The 15,023-nt window shown below is 36.6% G+C and overlaps 2 protein-coding genes and 1 long non-coding RNA gene across 5 annotated transcripts; all 3 read left to right on the plus strand.

Annotated features, from left to right (window-relative positions):
* The first annotated feature begins 787 nt into the window (after positions 1-787).
* Positions 788-3,665, plus strand: LOC126789337 (GTP-binding protein BRASSINAZOLE INSENSITIVE PALE GREEN 2, chloroplastic). Its single transcript, XM_050515477.1, has 3 exons — positions 788-2,021; positions 2,270-2,437; positions 2,886-3,665. Exons 1-3 carry the CDS (start codon positions 801-803, stop codon positions 3,243-3,245), a joined length of 1,749 nt encoding a protein of 582 aa, XP_050371434.1. The 5' UTR covers positions 788-800; the 3' UTR covers positions 3,246-3,665.
* Positions 3,666-3,985: 320 nt separating this feature from the next.
* Positions 3,986-7,842, plus strand: LOC126789349 (uncharacterized). Of its 3 annotated transcripts, XR_007671515.1 has the most exons (7): positions 3,986-4,195; positions 4,276-4,495; positions 4,598-4,622; positions 4,955-5,002; positions 5,159-5,246; positions 6,242-6,313; positions 7,636-7,842. It is a non-coding gene; the product is annotated as an uncharacterized LOC126789349 (long non-coding RNA). The 3 variants fall into 3 exon arrangements; XR_007671516.1 differs by having other exon boundaries at positions 4,276-4,622; positions 5,142-5,246; XR_007671514.1 differs by having other exon boundaries at positions 4,276-4,622.
* A 3,374-nt stretch (positions 7,843-11,216) lies between these two features.
* Positions 11,217-14,927, plus strand: LOC126786164 (metal tolerance protein 4-like). Its single transcript, XM_050511905.1, has 7 exons — positions 11,217-11,583; positions 12,475-12,644; positions 12,772-12,970; positions 13,685-13,863; positions 13,952-14,102; positions 14,346-14,476; positions 14,607-14,927. Exons 1-7 carry the CDS (start codon positions 11,385-11,387, stop codon positions 14,784-14,786), a joined length of 1,209 nt encoding a protein of 402 aa, XP_050367862.1. The 5' UTR covers positions 11,217-11,384; the 3' UTR covers positions 14,787-14,927.
* Positions 14,928-15,023: the final 96 nt, after the last annotated feature.

A 15,023-nucleotide genomic window follows, 5' to 3' on the forward strand; every position in this document is an offset into this window, starting at 1 on the left:
GAAAATGAAAATACTAAGCCCAGAGTTTTGTAAATCTACTCAATAATTTATAAGCTAGTTAAAAATAGAATTAATTTCAGTTTATACCACTAAACTATACACTTAAAATCAGTTCACCCCTTAAATTTTTATTTTAATCAGTTCACTCTCTATACTTTCTAATAACATCAAAGAAAGATAAAATTCATATTTTCTTGGTTAAAATCCGATTAAAAACTATTAAAATAAGACTTTAAATTATATATACAAAGACCAAAACAAAATTCCTAATAAATTTACAACAATACTAAAACTTTAAAATTAAGTCTCGTAGCATAATTATCGATATAATCCATATAAAAATATGAATTTTGTCATTTTTTGATGTCATTTGAAAATATAGAGATGTAAACTCATTTTGGATGTAAAGTTTATAGAAATAAATTGAAATTAGTTCTTAAAAATATATTTAGCAAGTGACGTGAAGAGTCTTGTTCACCCACTCGATTAATACTCGCTTACGTATTTGATAAAACGTGAGTAAAAAGTTAATCAAGTAGGTGAACAAAAATAAAGACCGATTTAGAGAAATTCCGGAAATTAAAAGTAAATGGTTCTCACTTTTCTATTTTCTTGGTCTGAAAATGGTTCACTAGCTCGTTAGTCATTACTCATTAGTTAGTTAAGTTCAAGTATAGACTTTAGTCAACGATTTAATTACCAAAACTCTTTACAACTTTGATGGCCAAAAACGGCGTCGTTAGGTGGGAAGAGTCATCTTCCTCGGCTAAAACCCTAAACCAAACCAATTGAAAATCCCAATGATGATAGCTCGAACTCAATCCCTCTCAAAACTAAAGCCCCTCATCTCCATCTCCCTCATCTCCCAATCCCTCACCCCTAAACAAACCCCATCTCCACATCTCACTCCAAACCCTAACCCTAACCCCCAATCCCAAACCCCATCAAAGCCTCCGCCTTTACTCTTCTTCAAACCCTTCTCCTCTCTCCCTCTCATCCGCGACGGAAACTACGATGACTCCCCAACCGCCTCCGCCGCCGCCGTCTGCCCCGGTTGCGGGGTCCACATGCAGGACTCGGACCCCAAAACCCCAGGCTTCTTCCTCAAACCCTCGAAAAAGGACCCCAGAACCTACAAACTGGGGCCCCATCTCGAACCGGTCGCCCTAGAATCCGAATTCAACGAAGCCCTGAAGAAGGGTTTGATAATCGAGCCCCAAAACTTGGATTCGGGTTCGGATTTGAGTGATTTGGGATCGGAATCGAAGCCGGAAAAGCCGGTAGTGTGCGCCAGATGCCATTCTCTGAGGCATTATGGGAGAGTGAAGGATCCAACGGTGGAGAATCTGCTGCCGGAGTTCGATTTCCATCACACGGTGGGGAGGAAGCTGGCATTGGCATCAGGGACAAGGCAGGTGGTGTTAATGGTGGTGGATGCTGCCGATTTCGACGGCTCATTTCCGAAAAAAGTGGCCAAGTTGGTGTCTGATACGATCGACGAGTTTTCCACTGCTTGGAAGCAGGGGAAGGCTGGAAATGTGCCGAGAATCGTGCTAGTTGTGACCAAAATTGACCTGTTGCCGAGCTCATTGGGGCCGACTAGGTTGGAGCATTGGGTTAGGAGCAGAGCAAGGGAGGGAGGGGCGGAGAAGATTACGAGTGTGCATTTGGTGAGTGCAGTGAGAGATTGGGGGTTGAGGAGTTTGGTGGAGGATGTGGCCAGCTTAGCAGGGCCGAGGGGTAATGTGTGGGCGATAGGGGCGCAGAATGCCGGGAAGAGTACTTTGATCAACGCGATAGGGAAGCATGGTGGAGGGAAGATTACTCATTTGACTGAGGCGCCGGTGCCGGGGACTACATTGGGGATTGTGAGAGTGGAAGGTGTGCTTCCTGGTAAGACTAAGCTGTTTGATACGCCGGGGCTTTTGAATCCTCAGCAGATTACAACTAGGTTGACTAGAGAGGAGCAAAAGCTTGTGAATATTAGCAAGGAGTTGAAACCGAGGACCTACAGGATCAAGGTTAGCTATTTCTCTATCTTGAACTATATTATTACCTGTTTTCATTTGAAAGCTGATTACTTGATGGACTTGGAAGTTCATTTTACTCTTTTAGTAACTGTTGTTTGCACGTACCGATCACGTTCTAATGCATAGATTATCATGGTTTCCAGGATCTCTTTGTTGTAAACTTAGACGGCTCGACTAATAGTGTGTGTGTCATTTATCATAAGTCATGGCTTGTATAAATTGCCCTTTGGTTGTTACAGGATGGCTATTCAGTTCATATTGCTGGGCTTATGAGGCTGGATATAGAAGAATCATCTGTAGATTCTGTTTATGTGACAGCATGGGCATCTCCTTATCTCCCATTACACATGGGAAAAACAGAAAATGCATCTGAAATGGTAGAGAAGCATTTTGGCCGTCAGTTACAGGTATGATTAACACTAGTCAATAAAAATTAGCTGTCTGATAATCATTAATCTTATTCATGTTCAAGATGTTACTGTTGGAGCTTTTTTCTACTCACAAGCACCAATAAGCAACCGACTATTTATTTGTGGCTTCTAGATTCCCCTCTCCGCATTGGTGTAATGCCAGCTGTTAAATTAATCATCTGATCAATAATAGCTTTAAGAAGGTTCAGTATTACTGAATTTGGGATGCCATTTAATAAGCTCAATATTTAGAGAGTACATTTGCCTTGTTAGTACATAATCTCTGAGTGTCCTTTTTTTTTTGTAGCATACCTAAATATAATGCATGTGGCTCTGTCATTTAAGTGTGAGGCTCAAATGAGAGATATTAGTATCATATGTTCATTTAAATTCTCAGACCAATGCATGATAATGTTGTACTAAAATGAACTGGTTCGTGTTTCAGCCACCAATTGGTGAGAATAGAGTTAAGGAGCTTGGACAGTGGGTGAGAAAGGAGTTCCACATCAGTGGAAACAGCTGGGATTCAAGTTCGGTGGACATTGCTGCTGCAGGTCTTGGCTGGTTTGCTGTCGGACTTAAAGGAGAGGCAGTTTTGAGTGTTTGGACTTATGATGGAATCAATGTTGTTCTTCGCAATTCATTACTTCCTAATAGATCATACAATTTTGAAGTTTCCGGGTTTACAGTCTCTGAAATTGTCTCGAAGGCTGACAAAGCTTCAAATAAGTCACAGCGTCAGAATGAGAAGAAGAAGAAGAAACAATCTGACCACCAAAAGGAAAAGGACTCTGTCACCTGCTAATATCATATTGGAACCGTCGTGGCTGAACTTCCGTATAGGACTGGATGTCTACTGAGCAAAGGATTTGTGAAAGTGTTCCAACTGTTGTTCATCAATTACACTACACGTGAGTGAGGAATGCTAGCAAGCTGCATACTTTTGGCTTCCTATTCAAGCCGAGATGATTTTTGCCAGGCACAATATCCAGAACAGCTTCATTGCATTGCTAGTGAAAGGTGGCTCACACAAGGATGAAACCTATGATCTCTACCTATGGTTTCTCAACCAATAAGTGCATCAGCCTGGTTTCTCATACCATTTTTCATGGGTTTCTCATCATGTGACTTTACTTGCATTACTGTATATTACTTCTTCCCTTGTAAATTATAACTTGTTAGTCTCAAGACTAGCAATTATCAGTTGAGGTGTGATCATTTCATACTACTGCTCTTTGGAATGGCAAAGAGCCAATTTTAAGACCAGGGATCAAACTTCTGAGTTGGATTCTGGCATAGTTCAAGTATCAGTGATCCATGTTTACAGAGTCACAAGGTGTCTGGAGTGCCATAAAGAATTGTCTGTCTTATTCTTATGATACTTGGCCAGTGCGGAGGCTATAATTTGATCAAATTAGCATACAAGAGTATTGTTTTTCTTTGTTATCTGTTTATGACAGGTTGTTGATGCACCAGAATGAGTACGATAATGTCATTCCATACATCATTTCCTATACTTCATTCGTCCTAATCGGCCTAAAGGGTTTGTTTCAGGTTATGACTTATGAGAGTGATCATTTAGTTTGCCTCATTCGATCCTCTTGTTCTCTAACTTTCTCCGCTCAGTGTTCTCAAATTAAATATCCAATTTGTAAGTTGTTCTGATCATCACCAACCCTGCCAACTTGGGTTCATTGTCAACAAACTGAGCTTAGCGTATTCGGGTTGGCAGCTGCTGCCTTCATCCACCTCCACGTAAGTAAAATGATAACAATAATCCTTTTCAGAGAGAGAGAGAGATTGATTGGCTTTGATTCTTTGCTCGATTTGCACAGTGAGTGGGAGCAACGAAAATTTTGGTTGGGTCATCTCAATCGGTCGTGAAGTTATGGACTCTGCTCTGTATATGATTGATTCTGAAGTTTCGGTTTGAATTGAACATTTGAAAATATCGATTCTTTTCATTGCATATGGTCTGAAGTTTGGGTTCTTCCCTTTCTGATTGTTCTCAGGTTAAAACTTGAATTTCATTGCCAGCTCTGTGTAAAGCTTATGGTAAGAACGTTCTTCTTATTCTTCTTTATTTGAGCCTCTGTATTCTGTTCACATCGCTGCTTATGATTGATTGCGGTGGTGTTCCATATGACTTGGTTTCAGGTTGAGAAAGACCAATATTAATGAGGTAATCTTTTCAACTTTAATTTTATTTTGTTTGAAAGAGCTCTGCTTTGTGGTTCATTCTGTGTTCATAGCAGAGAGTTTGAATTCAACCTAAGAGTTTGAATCTTGATAATGATCACTCACTTTTCTTTGTAATGTTTCTTTGCTATATCTAACTAATGTAATCTTAGTGTGACTGTTTGATGTAATTTGATTAAATGCACTCACTTTTCTTTGTAATGTTTCTTTGCTATATCTAACTAATGTAATCTTAGTGCGACTGTTTGATGTAATTTGATTAAATGAAGATTATGTAGATAAAGCTAATCTTGAACATTTGAAAGTTCATTGCAGGTTTCTCTTAAATGCTCGAGGCGACTTTGTATAGTTCTATTAGTCAGGGTATGACCTTTTTCTTTGAAGTGATCAGTTTTGCTGACTTCTGAAATTTCTATTGTTTTCTTTTTAATTCTGACTCATCAGTTCAATGCATTTTTAATTCCTCATATAGTGTATTTCAATTGATTTCTAACTTCTACAGCACTTTACAAATGTAAGGAGGTCTGAATTTATCGACTTTGTTTCTCATAACCCATGTGGATGTGGGATGCTGTGAAGTGGTTGTCAGCTTCGCTTATCGGCATTGGTGAGCACTCACTGAATTACAAGGCTATGTTTTTTGCTACCAACTAATTTGACTCCTATTTTTTGTAATTGCTTTGTCTTGCTTTTTTGTACTTTAGCTGTTGTTATTACAAAAGACTTTAAGGGAAATCTTTAGGAATTTTGTTAGTGTTTACATTTTTTGTATCCTATTCTCATCTTTAGGTCTTGAATATAATGCATTTGAAAGAAAAACCACCTACATCACTTGTCTTATGTATTTCTTTTCTCTTTTTTTAGGTTCTGAAAACTATTGGTGGTCAGTTTAGGTATGATAGGTTTGTGACTTTGTTGATGAAATTGTGTTTTTTTTTTCAAATATTAGACATCTGAAGGCAGGTTGTAGGGGGTGTGCATTGTAGTTTAGTTTTTTTTGAATTATCAATTATAGATGAAATGATCTTTGTGATATGCGTTTGATCAAATTTTGAATTATGAATTTACTGAATAATCACGGTCGAGTCTTTGGTGTTCTTCATTTTTACTGAATTTTGATTTACAGATTTTTGTAAAAGTTTCCAGGTATTGATTTGCGAGGATCGTATTGCCCTCTGTAAGATACTTTATAATGAAAATTGTTCTTCAATCTTCATAGGATACAGAACTATAGCAGCCCTTTATGGCTACAGCTTCAGGCACAACCATTTGATATTAATAGAATCAATATATGTGGAAAGTGGAAACTAAAGTATCAACTTAAGTATTCAATTTTTTTAGATGACAGGCCCTCTTTTAGATTATAGTTATTGTTATTATCTATTGCCAGATACTTTGTGTTAAAAGTATACTACTCAGAACTATATATTTGCACTTACATGAGAACCTTGATAATTGAGAAACATTATGAGACCTACTCCATTTCAAAACAAAGTTGTGAGAACTTGAGTTCTTATAAAGTTGGTGATTGATATCAGTTACCTCTTGGTTAGAGGCATGGCTGGTCACCTCTGTCATATTAAGCCCTCTTTGCTACTGCAGGGATTTGTGGATGCCCAGAATAGTGATCCAGACAACATGATTTTAATATTGGATCTCTGTCAAGAGCTTAAGGTTAGTTGAACACCTTTGTAACTTCTGTTTGTCATTTTGATGTTGCAATTCTTTATATATAGTGTGTAAGTTCTCAATGTAGAAGTTGATTAACCTCTACGTTGCTTGGGATTTGCTTTAAAATAATGTCATTTTACAAAAATAGAAAGCTTATGTTTATGATATCGTTTCCTCGGTTTATGAAAGTTGAGTGTACCATATGCTTACATGGTTGTCAAATTAGGTGGGTTGTGTATTGACGGTGATCCTGTGAAAAGATACGGTCTGTTGCATGGCTTTTTTGGGGTTTAGTTGCTTGATTTTAAAAAGTGGTCAGTGACTGAATGAAACATGGAAACAAGAGGCCTCTCTTTGGAAGTAAACAAATATAAAACCTCACTCTCTAAAGCTTATTTTCACTGAAAACAATCATCTTTCTTTTAGTTTTCTTTTAATCATATATATATATATATATATATATATATATATATATATATAGTTCGTCTGCTACGGACGTTCGGCACTGCAGATTCGGCGATTCCGGCCATCGGCGACGCGCAACGACGGCACCAACCATCACAGCCGCACTCCCCTCCCCCTGGCGCTCCTGTCTATGCCGGCCGGAGCTGCAGCGTCGGCCGAAATCTTAAAATTTCGAGATTCCAGCCGCCTTAGGCCGGCGCTGCAGCTCCGGCCGACATAGACAGGAGCGCCGGGAGAAGGGGAGTGTGGCTGTGCTGGTCGGCGCCGTCGTTGCGCGTCGCCGTTGGCCGGAATCGCCGAATCTGCAGTGCAGATTGTCCGCATCTGAGAATTTCTATACATATATATACATAAACCAATATGAGAGCTTTATGTGCTGTTTAAAATGCTTATATCATTCACCAAAAAACAGGAAGAAATGTCAACTTTCATCAGGAAATAAAAACATGTGCAAGGCTTCCTGAATTTATAATCCTAGGCTTTTCTGAGTTATCAATCCATTAGTATCTAGAATGCAGTGAGCTAAACCTCTACTTAAAATATGGGTAACCCAATCCAAGCTCATACAAACCAGAATGTGTTCAATATATTTGAACGCTTTTGGGCTGTTGGGGAATACAGTAGATTAATATTTAGAAAATGCATTTGAAGTATGGAAAAATCGGAGAGATTGATTTATACTTCAATATTACTGTAAAAATAAAGCATGTTATAGTTAACCAATGATCTCTATTTTGATTCCATAGTCATTTTTTTCCACTTCTTTTTCACTCCTTATATTGATGTTGGAATGTGAATGACATAAGTAATATAAACCTTCCTAGATTCTGCACTGAACATCTTTTTGTGTTGAGTTCCAGTTTTAGGGAGCCAATGATCCAATCTGCTGTAGAACAAGCATGGTCGGCGTTTCGAGGAGTCTTCAGCGTAGAAAAGCAACTGTACAATCAGGGAAGAGAAGGGATTGGTTTGATAATAGTCAGATTGTCCCCATTGACAATAGTTAAATATGTGGCCCCTATACTTTTCATGTATAGGTTTTTTGTTATACATAGATATATATTTATTTGTATTAAAAATTGTCAAGAAGTTCAGTTTGTATCGAATTATAATTTTACAATTGATGCATAGCAAATTAGCAATCAACTTATCTTGTGATTAATATTGGTGATATGACTGACATCGCTCATGCAACCCGCTGCACCGCGTGAGCATAGTTATTAAGAACTAGTAATTGCACCAGTCTCACCTGACCGGCGTATTCTTTTTTCCTAATTGAAGCGTGTTAATATGTGTCATGGTTTCCCTATAGATGTGCCTGCTCTATTAGTCAAGCTGTATCGTTTTTGCATTAGCTTATTATTTTAAATAAAGTCGATTTTGGATGTATATCGAGTTCGTTGTCAATTATGCCTCTTTCCTCTTATTTTAATTTGGTAGTCAGAAAAGTGAGGTTGGATTACAATATGAAAGAAGGCAGAGTTCATTATATAATATGGTTGTCATTACTAAACAATGTCATGCCCACAATTACATTAGGCCTGCGCCGCTTGTTTTAGAAAGAACTCATGCCATTATTATTCTTAATGGCATGAGGGTAACCAATAAAATCAAATACTCTAAATCACTAAACTCATGCCATTATATTATTCAAGCTATTATTGTCATCATTAAGTAAAAATTAAATTACGACTAGCTACTTCTTGGACTTGAGTTACATACAGACAGAGTCGGTATACCAACAAGAGGCATGCAACTAAACCAATTGTCCTTGTCCTCATTGCATTGATGAGTATTGATTATTATTATTTTTTGGCAAGATGATTATTTTCACAACCAAAGCTGCTGATAATGCATCTTGGCAAATAATTGTGCTTTAGCACGTTTAGTTTTGGTACGATTTGACTTCTCCTCATTGTTGGGATTTGCAATGTGACTGTTTAGATTGTACTCAACTTCATTTTCTCTTGTTAGAATTTGTTATATGTCATGCTCTATAAGGAGATTTTACATTTTTGCTCACAATCAAGTTTAATTTTAAAGTTTTATTTGCACCTCTGAAATAACAAAGTGTACCTCCATTTTTTTATTTTTTTATTTTATTTTTCAACCTACGTGTAAATACAAATAAGCATTAGAGGTACACTCAGTCATCTTTAGGTGAAATAAGCAATTGAGGTGAAAAATAGAACTCCTCTTTGTATTTTAAATTTCACATTTCTGTTGATAATGCTCTCATTTATTTTTCTTATTACCTTTTATCGCAGACAATAATACTTTAACTTAGATTCTCATTAACTCTTGCCATAAATTATGTGTTAGTAACAAAAAAGTGTGTGTTTATCACCACCCTTATATATTTATTTAACTAACCTATCTCTAAGAGCATATCCAACAACTTTGCATTTTGGAGAAAAAGATACATTTTGGAGAATGTTGAGTTTGTTTCACTCCAACAGATTATACATACCATTATCCAAAATAGAGAAAATGATGAGAGGGGAGAAATTCTCCAAATTTGTAGCAATCTGTAAAAAATTGCATAAGTAATAGTATTAAATGTTACATTTTATCTAATAACTCAAGCTTTAATATCAACCAATCAAAACAATAAAAAAATTGAATCATTTATTTCAAACTAGAAAATTAAATATATAAAATAATATATGGTTATATAAGTATGATTATATAATATTTTATTCACTTGTAATAAATGCCAAATATGCAAAATGAAGAAACTGTTGGAGTTTAAGCATAATTTTTTTGAAGATTTTTGCATTTGCTTCTTCATTTTAGAGAAATGTTGCCAAAACTATTGGAGATGCTCTAAATGTAAATGCGACCTTATAAACCAAAGATTCAGTTATTGAAGGATAAGGCACATGATTCTCCTAAAAGAGTGAAGGTGTCGGGGATAAAGCTCACGGCTAAACCTTTTTGGTCTTGTGGAGGATGGGAGTGGTAAGTTAGTGCCTCAACATGTTGGGGAGTCCAATGCTGAAGCCAAAAAGAAGAGGGGCTAGCCTTATGGCTCCAAGAATAAACCCAAAGAGAAGAAGGTGGGAGTTGAAATCGGAGATGGTTCACATCTCCAAACTCCGGGTCATGTTCCAGGCCCTAGTTTGAAGGGCAAAAAGAAGGTTTAGATAGTTTGTTGCCTACTATTATGCTTATAGAATAGACAAGTTCATAAATAATTGAGCATATCATAGGCGGATCTAAGTGACACCAAACCCAACATGATTTTTAGTTCATTGTATTAATCATTACTAATCATATATATACCCTTGGTTCATTCAGCTAGCATTTTCGGTCTTGACTCCATCAATATTAACCTTTCTATTATTCTAGCTCAGTAGTCTCCTCTTGCATGGTCTGTGATTACTATAATTATGGGCTAATTTTATTTTAATTTTCATTTGATGTTTACATTCGAAATTAATTGTATCTCTAAATTTCTAATGAAACTGGATGTATTCTTGTGCTCTTATTTAATCTACCTTGTTGTAAATTGAAAAACACAGTACCATAATAAAAATGTAGTCCCAAAGTTAGTTCAAATCTATTGTTGGCTTATTATCAAAAGTTTGTATTCTATTATTGGAGAACTTTTTGACTTATTAAGAGTTTAATTAGTCTTGATTAATTAGTTAAAAAAACACGTCTTGATGATTTTTTTTCCGCTCACCTAACTTTCGGACTCTAGATCTACCAGAACTTATTACTAAATAATAGTTCTATACTGCATGATAGCTTTGAATTTTTACTCATTACCTCTTGTATGTTGCACTGTCACACAGTGAAGGAGTATGTAATAGTTATTCAGGTCACAGAAAAATTTATAAAAACTTAATACGTTTGTGTTAAAAAAAGTGTAAATACGACTTGAAACACATATATAACAATAACAAATTGAAAGTAATAAAGAATTAGTTGTATCATCACTTGTATGTCACATATTAGCTCTCTTGTCTTACACTGCTTATCTCTTACCCTCTCACTTTCATAATAATTTCTCAAATAATAGATCATGGCTCCATACCTCTGACCTCTTACCTCTTCTTACCTCTCACTTTCATAATAAGTTCTCAATAATTAGCTCATGGCTCCATACCTCTTACCATTTCTTATCTCTCACTTTCATAATAATTTCTCAATAATTAGCTCATGGCTCCATACCTCTTACCTCTTCTTACCTCGCCTTACCTCTCACTTTTTTTTTTTTTTAGAAAATCGTCTTACCTCTCACTTTCGTAAGAATTTCTCAATAATGAGCTCACGACTCCAAATCCTTTATATTTTATTTTTTTTCTCGCAATTATCAGCTCTTAATACCATGTTCTCTCTACAAAATTTATAGTAAATGAGAAAATGGAGTCACAATAATAAATGAGTAGGCGACAAAGTATAGAAAGGTCTTTACGTGTCGTTTGCCTTTGTTTTCTCATTCGGACAGAGCCGAGAAGATAGTGGGATATACTTGGTGCCAAATTAATTCAGTTTGTAGTTGTAACTCTTCTGTCCTCAAGATTTGCTACTTCTTAGAGACACAGATTTTTAGAGTGCGTCGTTCGTGCGTCATACACATTTCCTTGTTGGGTGGTCGGAAATGGAGGACAAGTCGGATTCCGGTCAGAAGGTGTCGCTGTTGGGAAGAGAGGGATGTAGTTGGCGGCTCCGTCGGAGAAACTCGTACAACTCCCTCATAAACGACTTCGTATCGAGGCTGCCGAACAAAGTCCGAGCTGGTCTTGACCCCGAGTCACCGGACGTGATCAACTGCTCACGTACCTCGGGATTAAACGAAGGTTGGTTTGTTTCGTAGAACTGTTTGTGATTATGAGATGGAGATTTTATGTTGATGAAGATTTTGTCTTTGTTTGATTTATGGAGGAACCAAAGAAAAGGGCTGTACTGCATGGTATAGAAAATATGTGCTTGTGATTTTCTGATGAAATTTTTGGATCAAATGGAAGATTTAGTTTTTGGTGTTTGTGATTTTATGTGTGGTGTGCTTAGGTGATGATTATGCTGTTTGATAAAACATGGGAAATGTGTAAGAAGAATGTTTATGATGCTGTGGTAAAGTGTTTGCCTTTGTTTCATTTTCTGAGGAATGAAGAAAAGGTATACATGTTAAGTGCTTAGTGACAAGTGACAAAAATAAATTTAAGTGCTTGGTGATTGTGGAAGAGAAATACTTTGGATCTGTGAATAAAGTTTGGATTCTTTTTCATCTTATGAAGGTAGTTTGGTTTCTGATGGAATTCAATGATTATCTTATTTCTCTTCAAACAAACACTCTTCAACTTGGGTGCTGTATCTGATTAGGGCCCAGAATATGCGAAGGATTTTGACAAAATGAACATTCACTTTAAGGATGGCTATGCCCCTGTTCATGGGCACTTTTGGACACAAAATGGTTTTGGGGGATAAAAAATTTGTGCAAAGAAGCTATTTCCAAAGTGTGAATTGTTTTGCCTTCGTCATTTATGATTACAGCAATTTTTTTTGTGTCTTCTTTCATTTTCTGAGGAACCATATAGAAGGTTTGGTGTATGGTGTTAAATTCGTTATCCCGGTCTTTTGTTAAACTTTTTCGTGGATTTCTCTGCAATTAAACTGATGTGCAATTAAGTAGCCTTGAAATTTCCATTTGGGCTATTTTGTGTATTAATTTGGCTTCTGTTTAATTGCAGGAGAGAAGGAATACTATGAAAAACAGTTTGCAACCCTCAAATCTTTTGAGGAAGTTGACGCTGTAGTCTCCTCTGACTGCATTGATGAGGAAGATCTTGCAGAACAATTACAACATGAAAGAGCAATGAAGATCTCCAACTTTGCAAATATAATTCTCTTGGTCCTTAAGGTATTGTCACTTTAATTTTGTTTCAACAGCGGATATGATTTAGGAAGCTTTTCGAGTTAGAATGATTTAATATAGTAGTTAACTCACATATGTTCGTACATTCTTATATGATTTTTGGAATGTACAGATTTATGCTACTGTAAAAAGTGGGTCCATAGCCATTGCTGCTTCAACACTGGATTCGTTATTAGATCTCATGGCGGGTGGCATACTCTGGTTTACTCACCTGGCAATGAAGAACGTTAATATATACCACTATCCTATTGGAAAATTGAGGGTTCAGCCTGTTGGCATAATCATCTTTGCTGCTGTCATGGCTACACTTGGTATGTCATTGCAGTCTTTCCTGCCCTTGATATGATATCAAATTGGCAGTGTAAACTTCATTGTCACTAATATTCATCTTATATCATGTTTTGGCCTATATTTCTTATTTTGTGATGAATAGGTTCTCCTTTATTGTTGATTGATAAGTATGGTTAAGGAAACCCAACTTCTGCCTTATTATACATTTCTTCGCCATAGTCAGCAAACAATTGCAACAGTGCCATGGGTAGAAAAGTTAGTGGCTAATCTGGCTCAAACCAGAGAATTATAGAGAGCTGCTGTAATATTTTCTTCGTGCAGACATATTTTAGGATTTTCATGAAATAATTTCTAATGATAATACTGATGACTAGAGTAGACTTAAAACACTCATGTTAAATATCTTGGTGCCAGAGAACAAGGAAAACAAAGATTTTGATCCTTTTTCTCTCCTCAATGATACTATGCTATGCACATAAGAATATAAAAAAAATTAATTGAACATTCTAGCCATCTGTTTCCAGTGTTCATGATGTATATCTCAAAATAACAAATTGTGGAATAAAGACACCTGTATGCAATTTAGTCTTTCAGAAAATGTACTCTGTTGCCTTCCTTTTCTATTTCATTTTCAACCATTTATTGGAAGGTAAAGTTCAAAGTATGATTAAGCCAGATTATGTTTTAGACATCAAAAACCTCGGACTTTAATTTTATGCTTCCCATCCTTACAGGGTTTCAGATATTGATCCAGGCCCTAGAACAATTAGTTACAGCTGATCCCACTGAACAGCTGACCTCAGATCAATTGGCATGGTTGTATGGAATCATGTTGTTTGCCACTGCGGTAAAACTTGCACTGTGGCTCTATTGCAGAACCTCAGGAAATAAGATTGTCCGTGCCTATGCAGAGGTTAATTCTTCTTCCATTCTGTTTTCTGTAAGGGGTTATGTTCTATCTTTTTCCAAATTGTATGACATCTTTTAATGCCAATGACCAGGATCACTATTTTGATGTGGTGACAAATGTCGTTGGATTAGCTGCTGCTGTACTTGCTGATAAGTATTATTGGTGGATTGATCCTTCTGGTGCTATTATCCTTGCTCTGTATACGATCATAAATTGGTCTAAAACTGTAATGGAAAATGCAGGTAAAATTTCTAGCTTCTCTTTACTGCATTTTGTTTTTAGTAAGACTTGCAGATTGTAAGTTGAGAGATGGCAATGCTGATACTACAAACATAACTTCAAGTTTCACACAGTTAACTTCATAGGATCTTGATTCTTGTTTTAGAGCGTGCAGAATGATATTGTTACATCTTATTTATATGAATTCTAAAGATGTTGATTGTATTTCTACTTCAACTAGACTAACAGTGGTTTCAAACTCGCAGTTTCGCTGGTGGGACAATCAGCCCCTCCTGAATTCCTACAAATGTTGACATATGTTGTCATAAGGCACCCTAAAGTGAAGCGCATTGACACAGTTCGTGCTTACACATTTGGTGTTCTTTATTTTGTGGAGGTTAGTCAGATTACAAATGATTTAGTTAGTATACCATGATATAGTGTGATGTTATGGAATTAAACTTTTTAATATGTGTTCTGTCCTAAAAAATGCAATCATTTTGAAAATAATTACTTTGTTCAAACAGGTTGACATTGAACTCCCAGAAGATTTGCCCTTAAAAGAAGCACATGCCATTGGAGAGACCCTCCAGATAAAACTCGAGAAGCTTCCAGAAGTGGAGCGAGCATTTGTTCATCTCGACTTTGAATGCGACCACAAACCAGAGCACAATGTACTCGTCAAGCTTCCAAACAGTCAGCCCTGATTCAGCAGTACATCTCGATTTCCAAGTGAGTTAGATCGAGTCCCAAACTGCTTGTTTTTAAGTAGCTTGTGTTGCAGATGTATGCCTTGGATTAATAAGGAAAGAAACTGGCACCAGACTGCTTTTTATAGTCTTTCAGAAGTTATTGTGGCCTTGATGAGTTCGTAGACAACATAATGGTATCCGCTTTCTTCAGTATCAACAAAAATTAGTGTTTTACCGTTTCTCATACGTCTA

Source organism: Argentina anserina, chromosome 3 (assembly GCF_933775445.1).
Source record: "Argentina anserina chromosome 3, drPotAnse1.1, whole genome shotgun sequence".
Classification (NCBI taxonomy): Eukaryota; Viridiplantae; Streptophyta; class Magnoliopsida; order Rosales; family Rosaceae; genus Argentina; species Argentina anserina.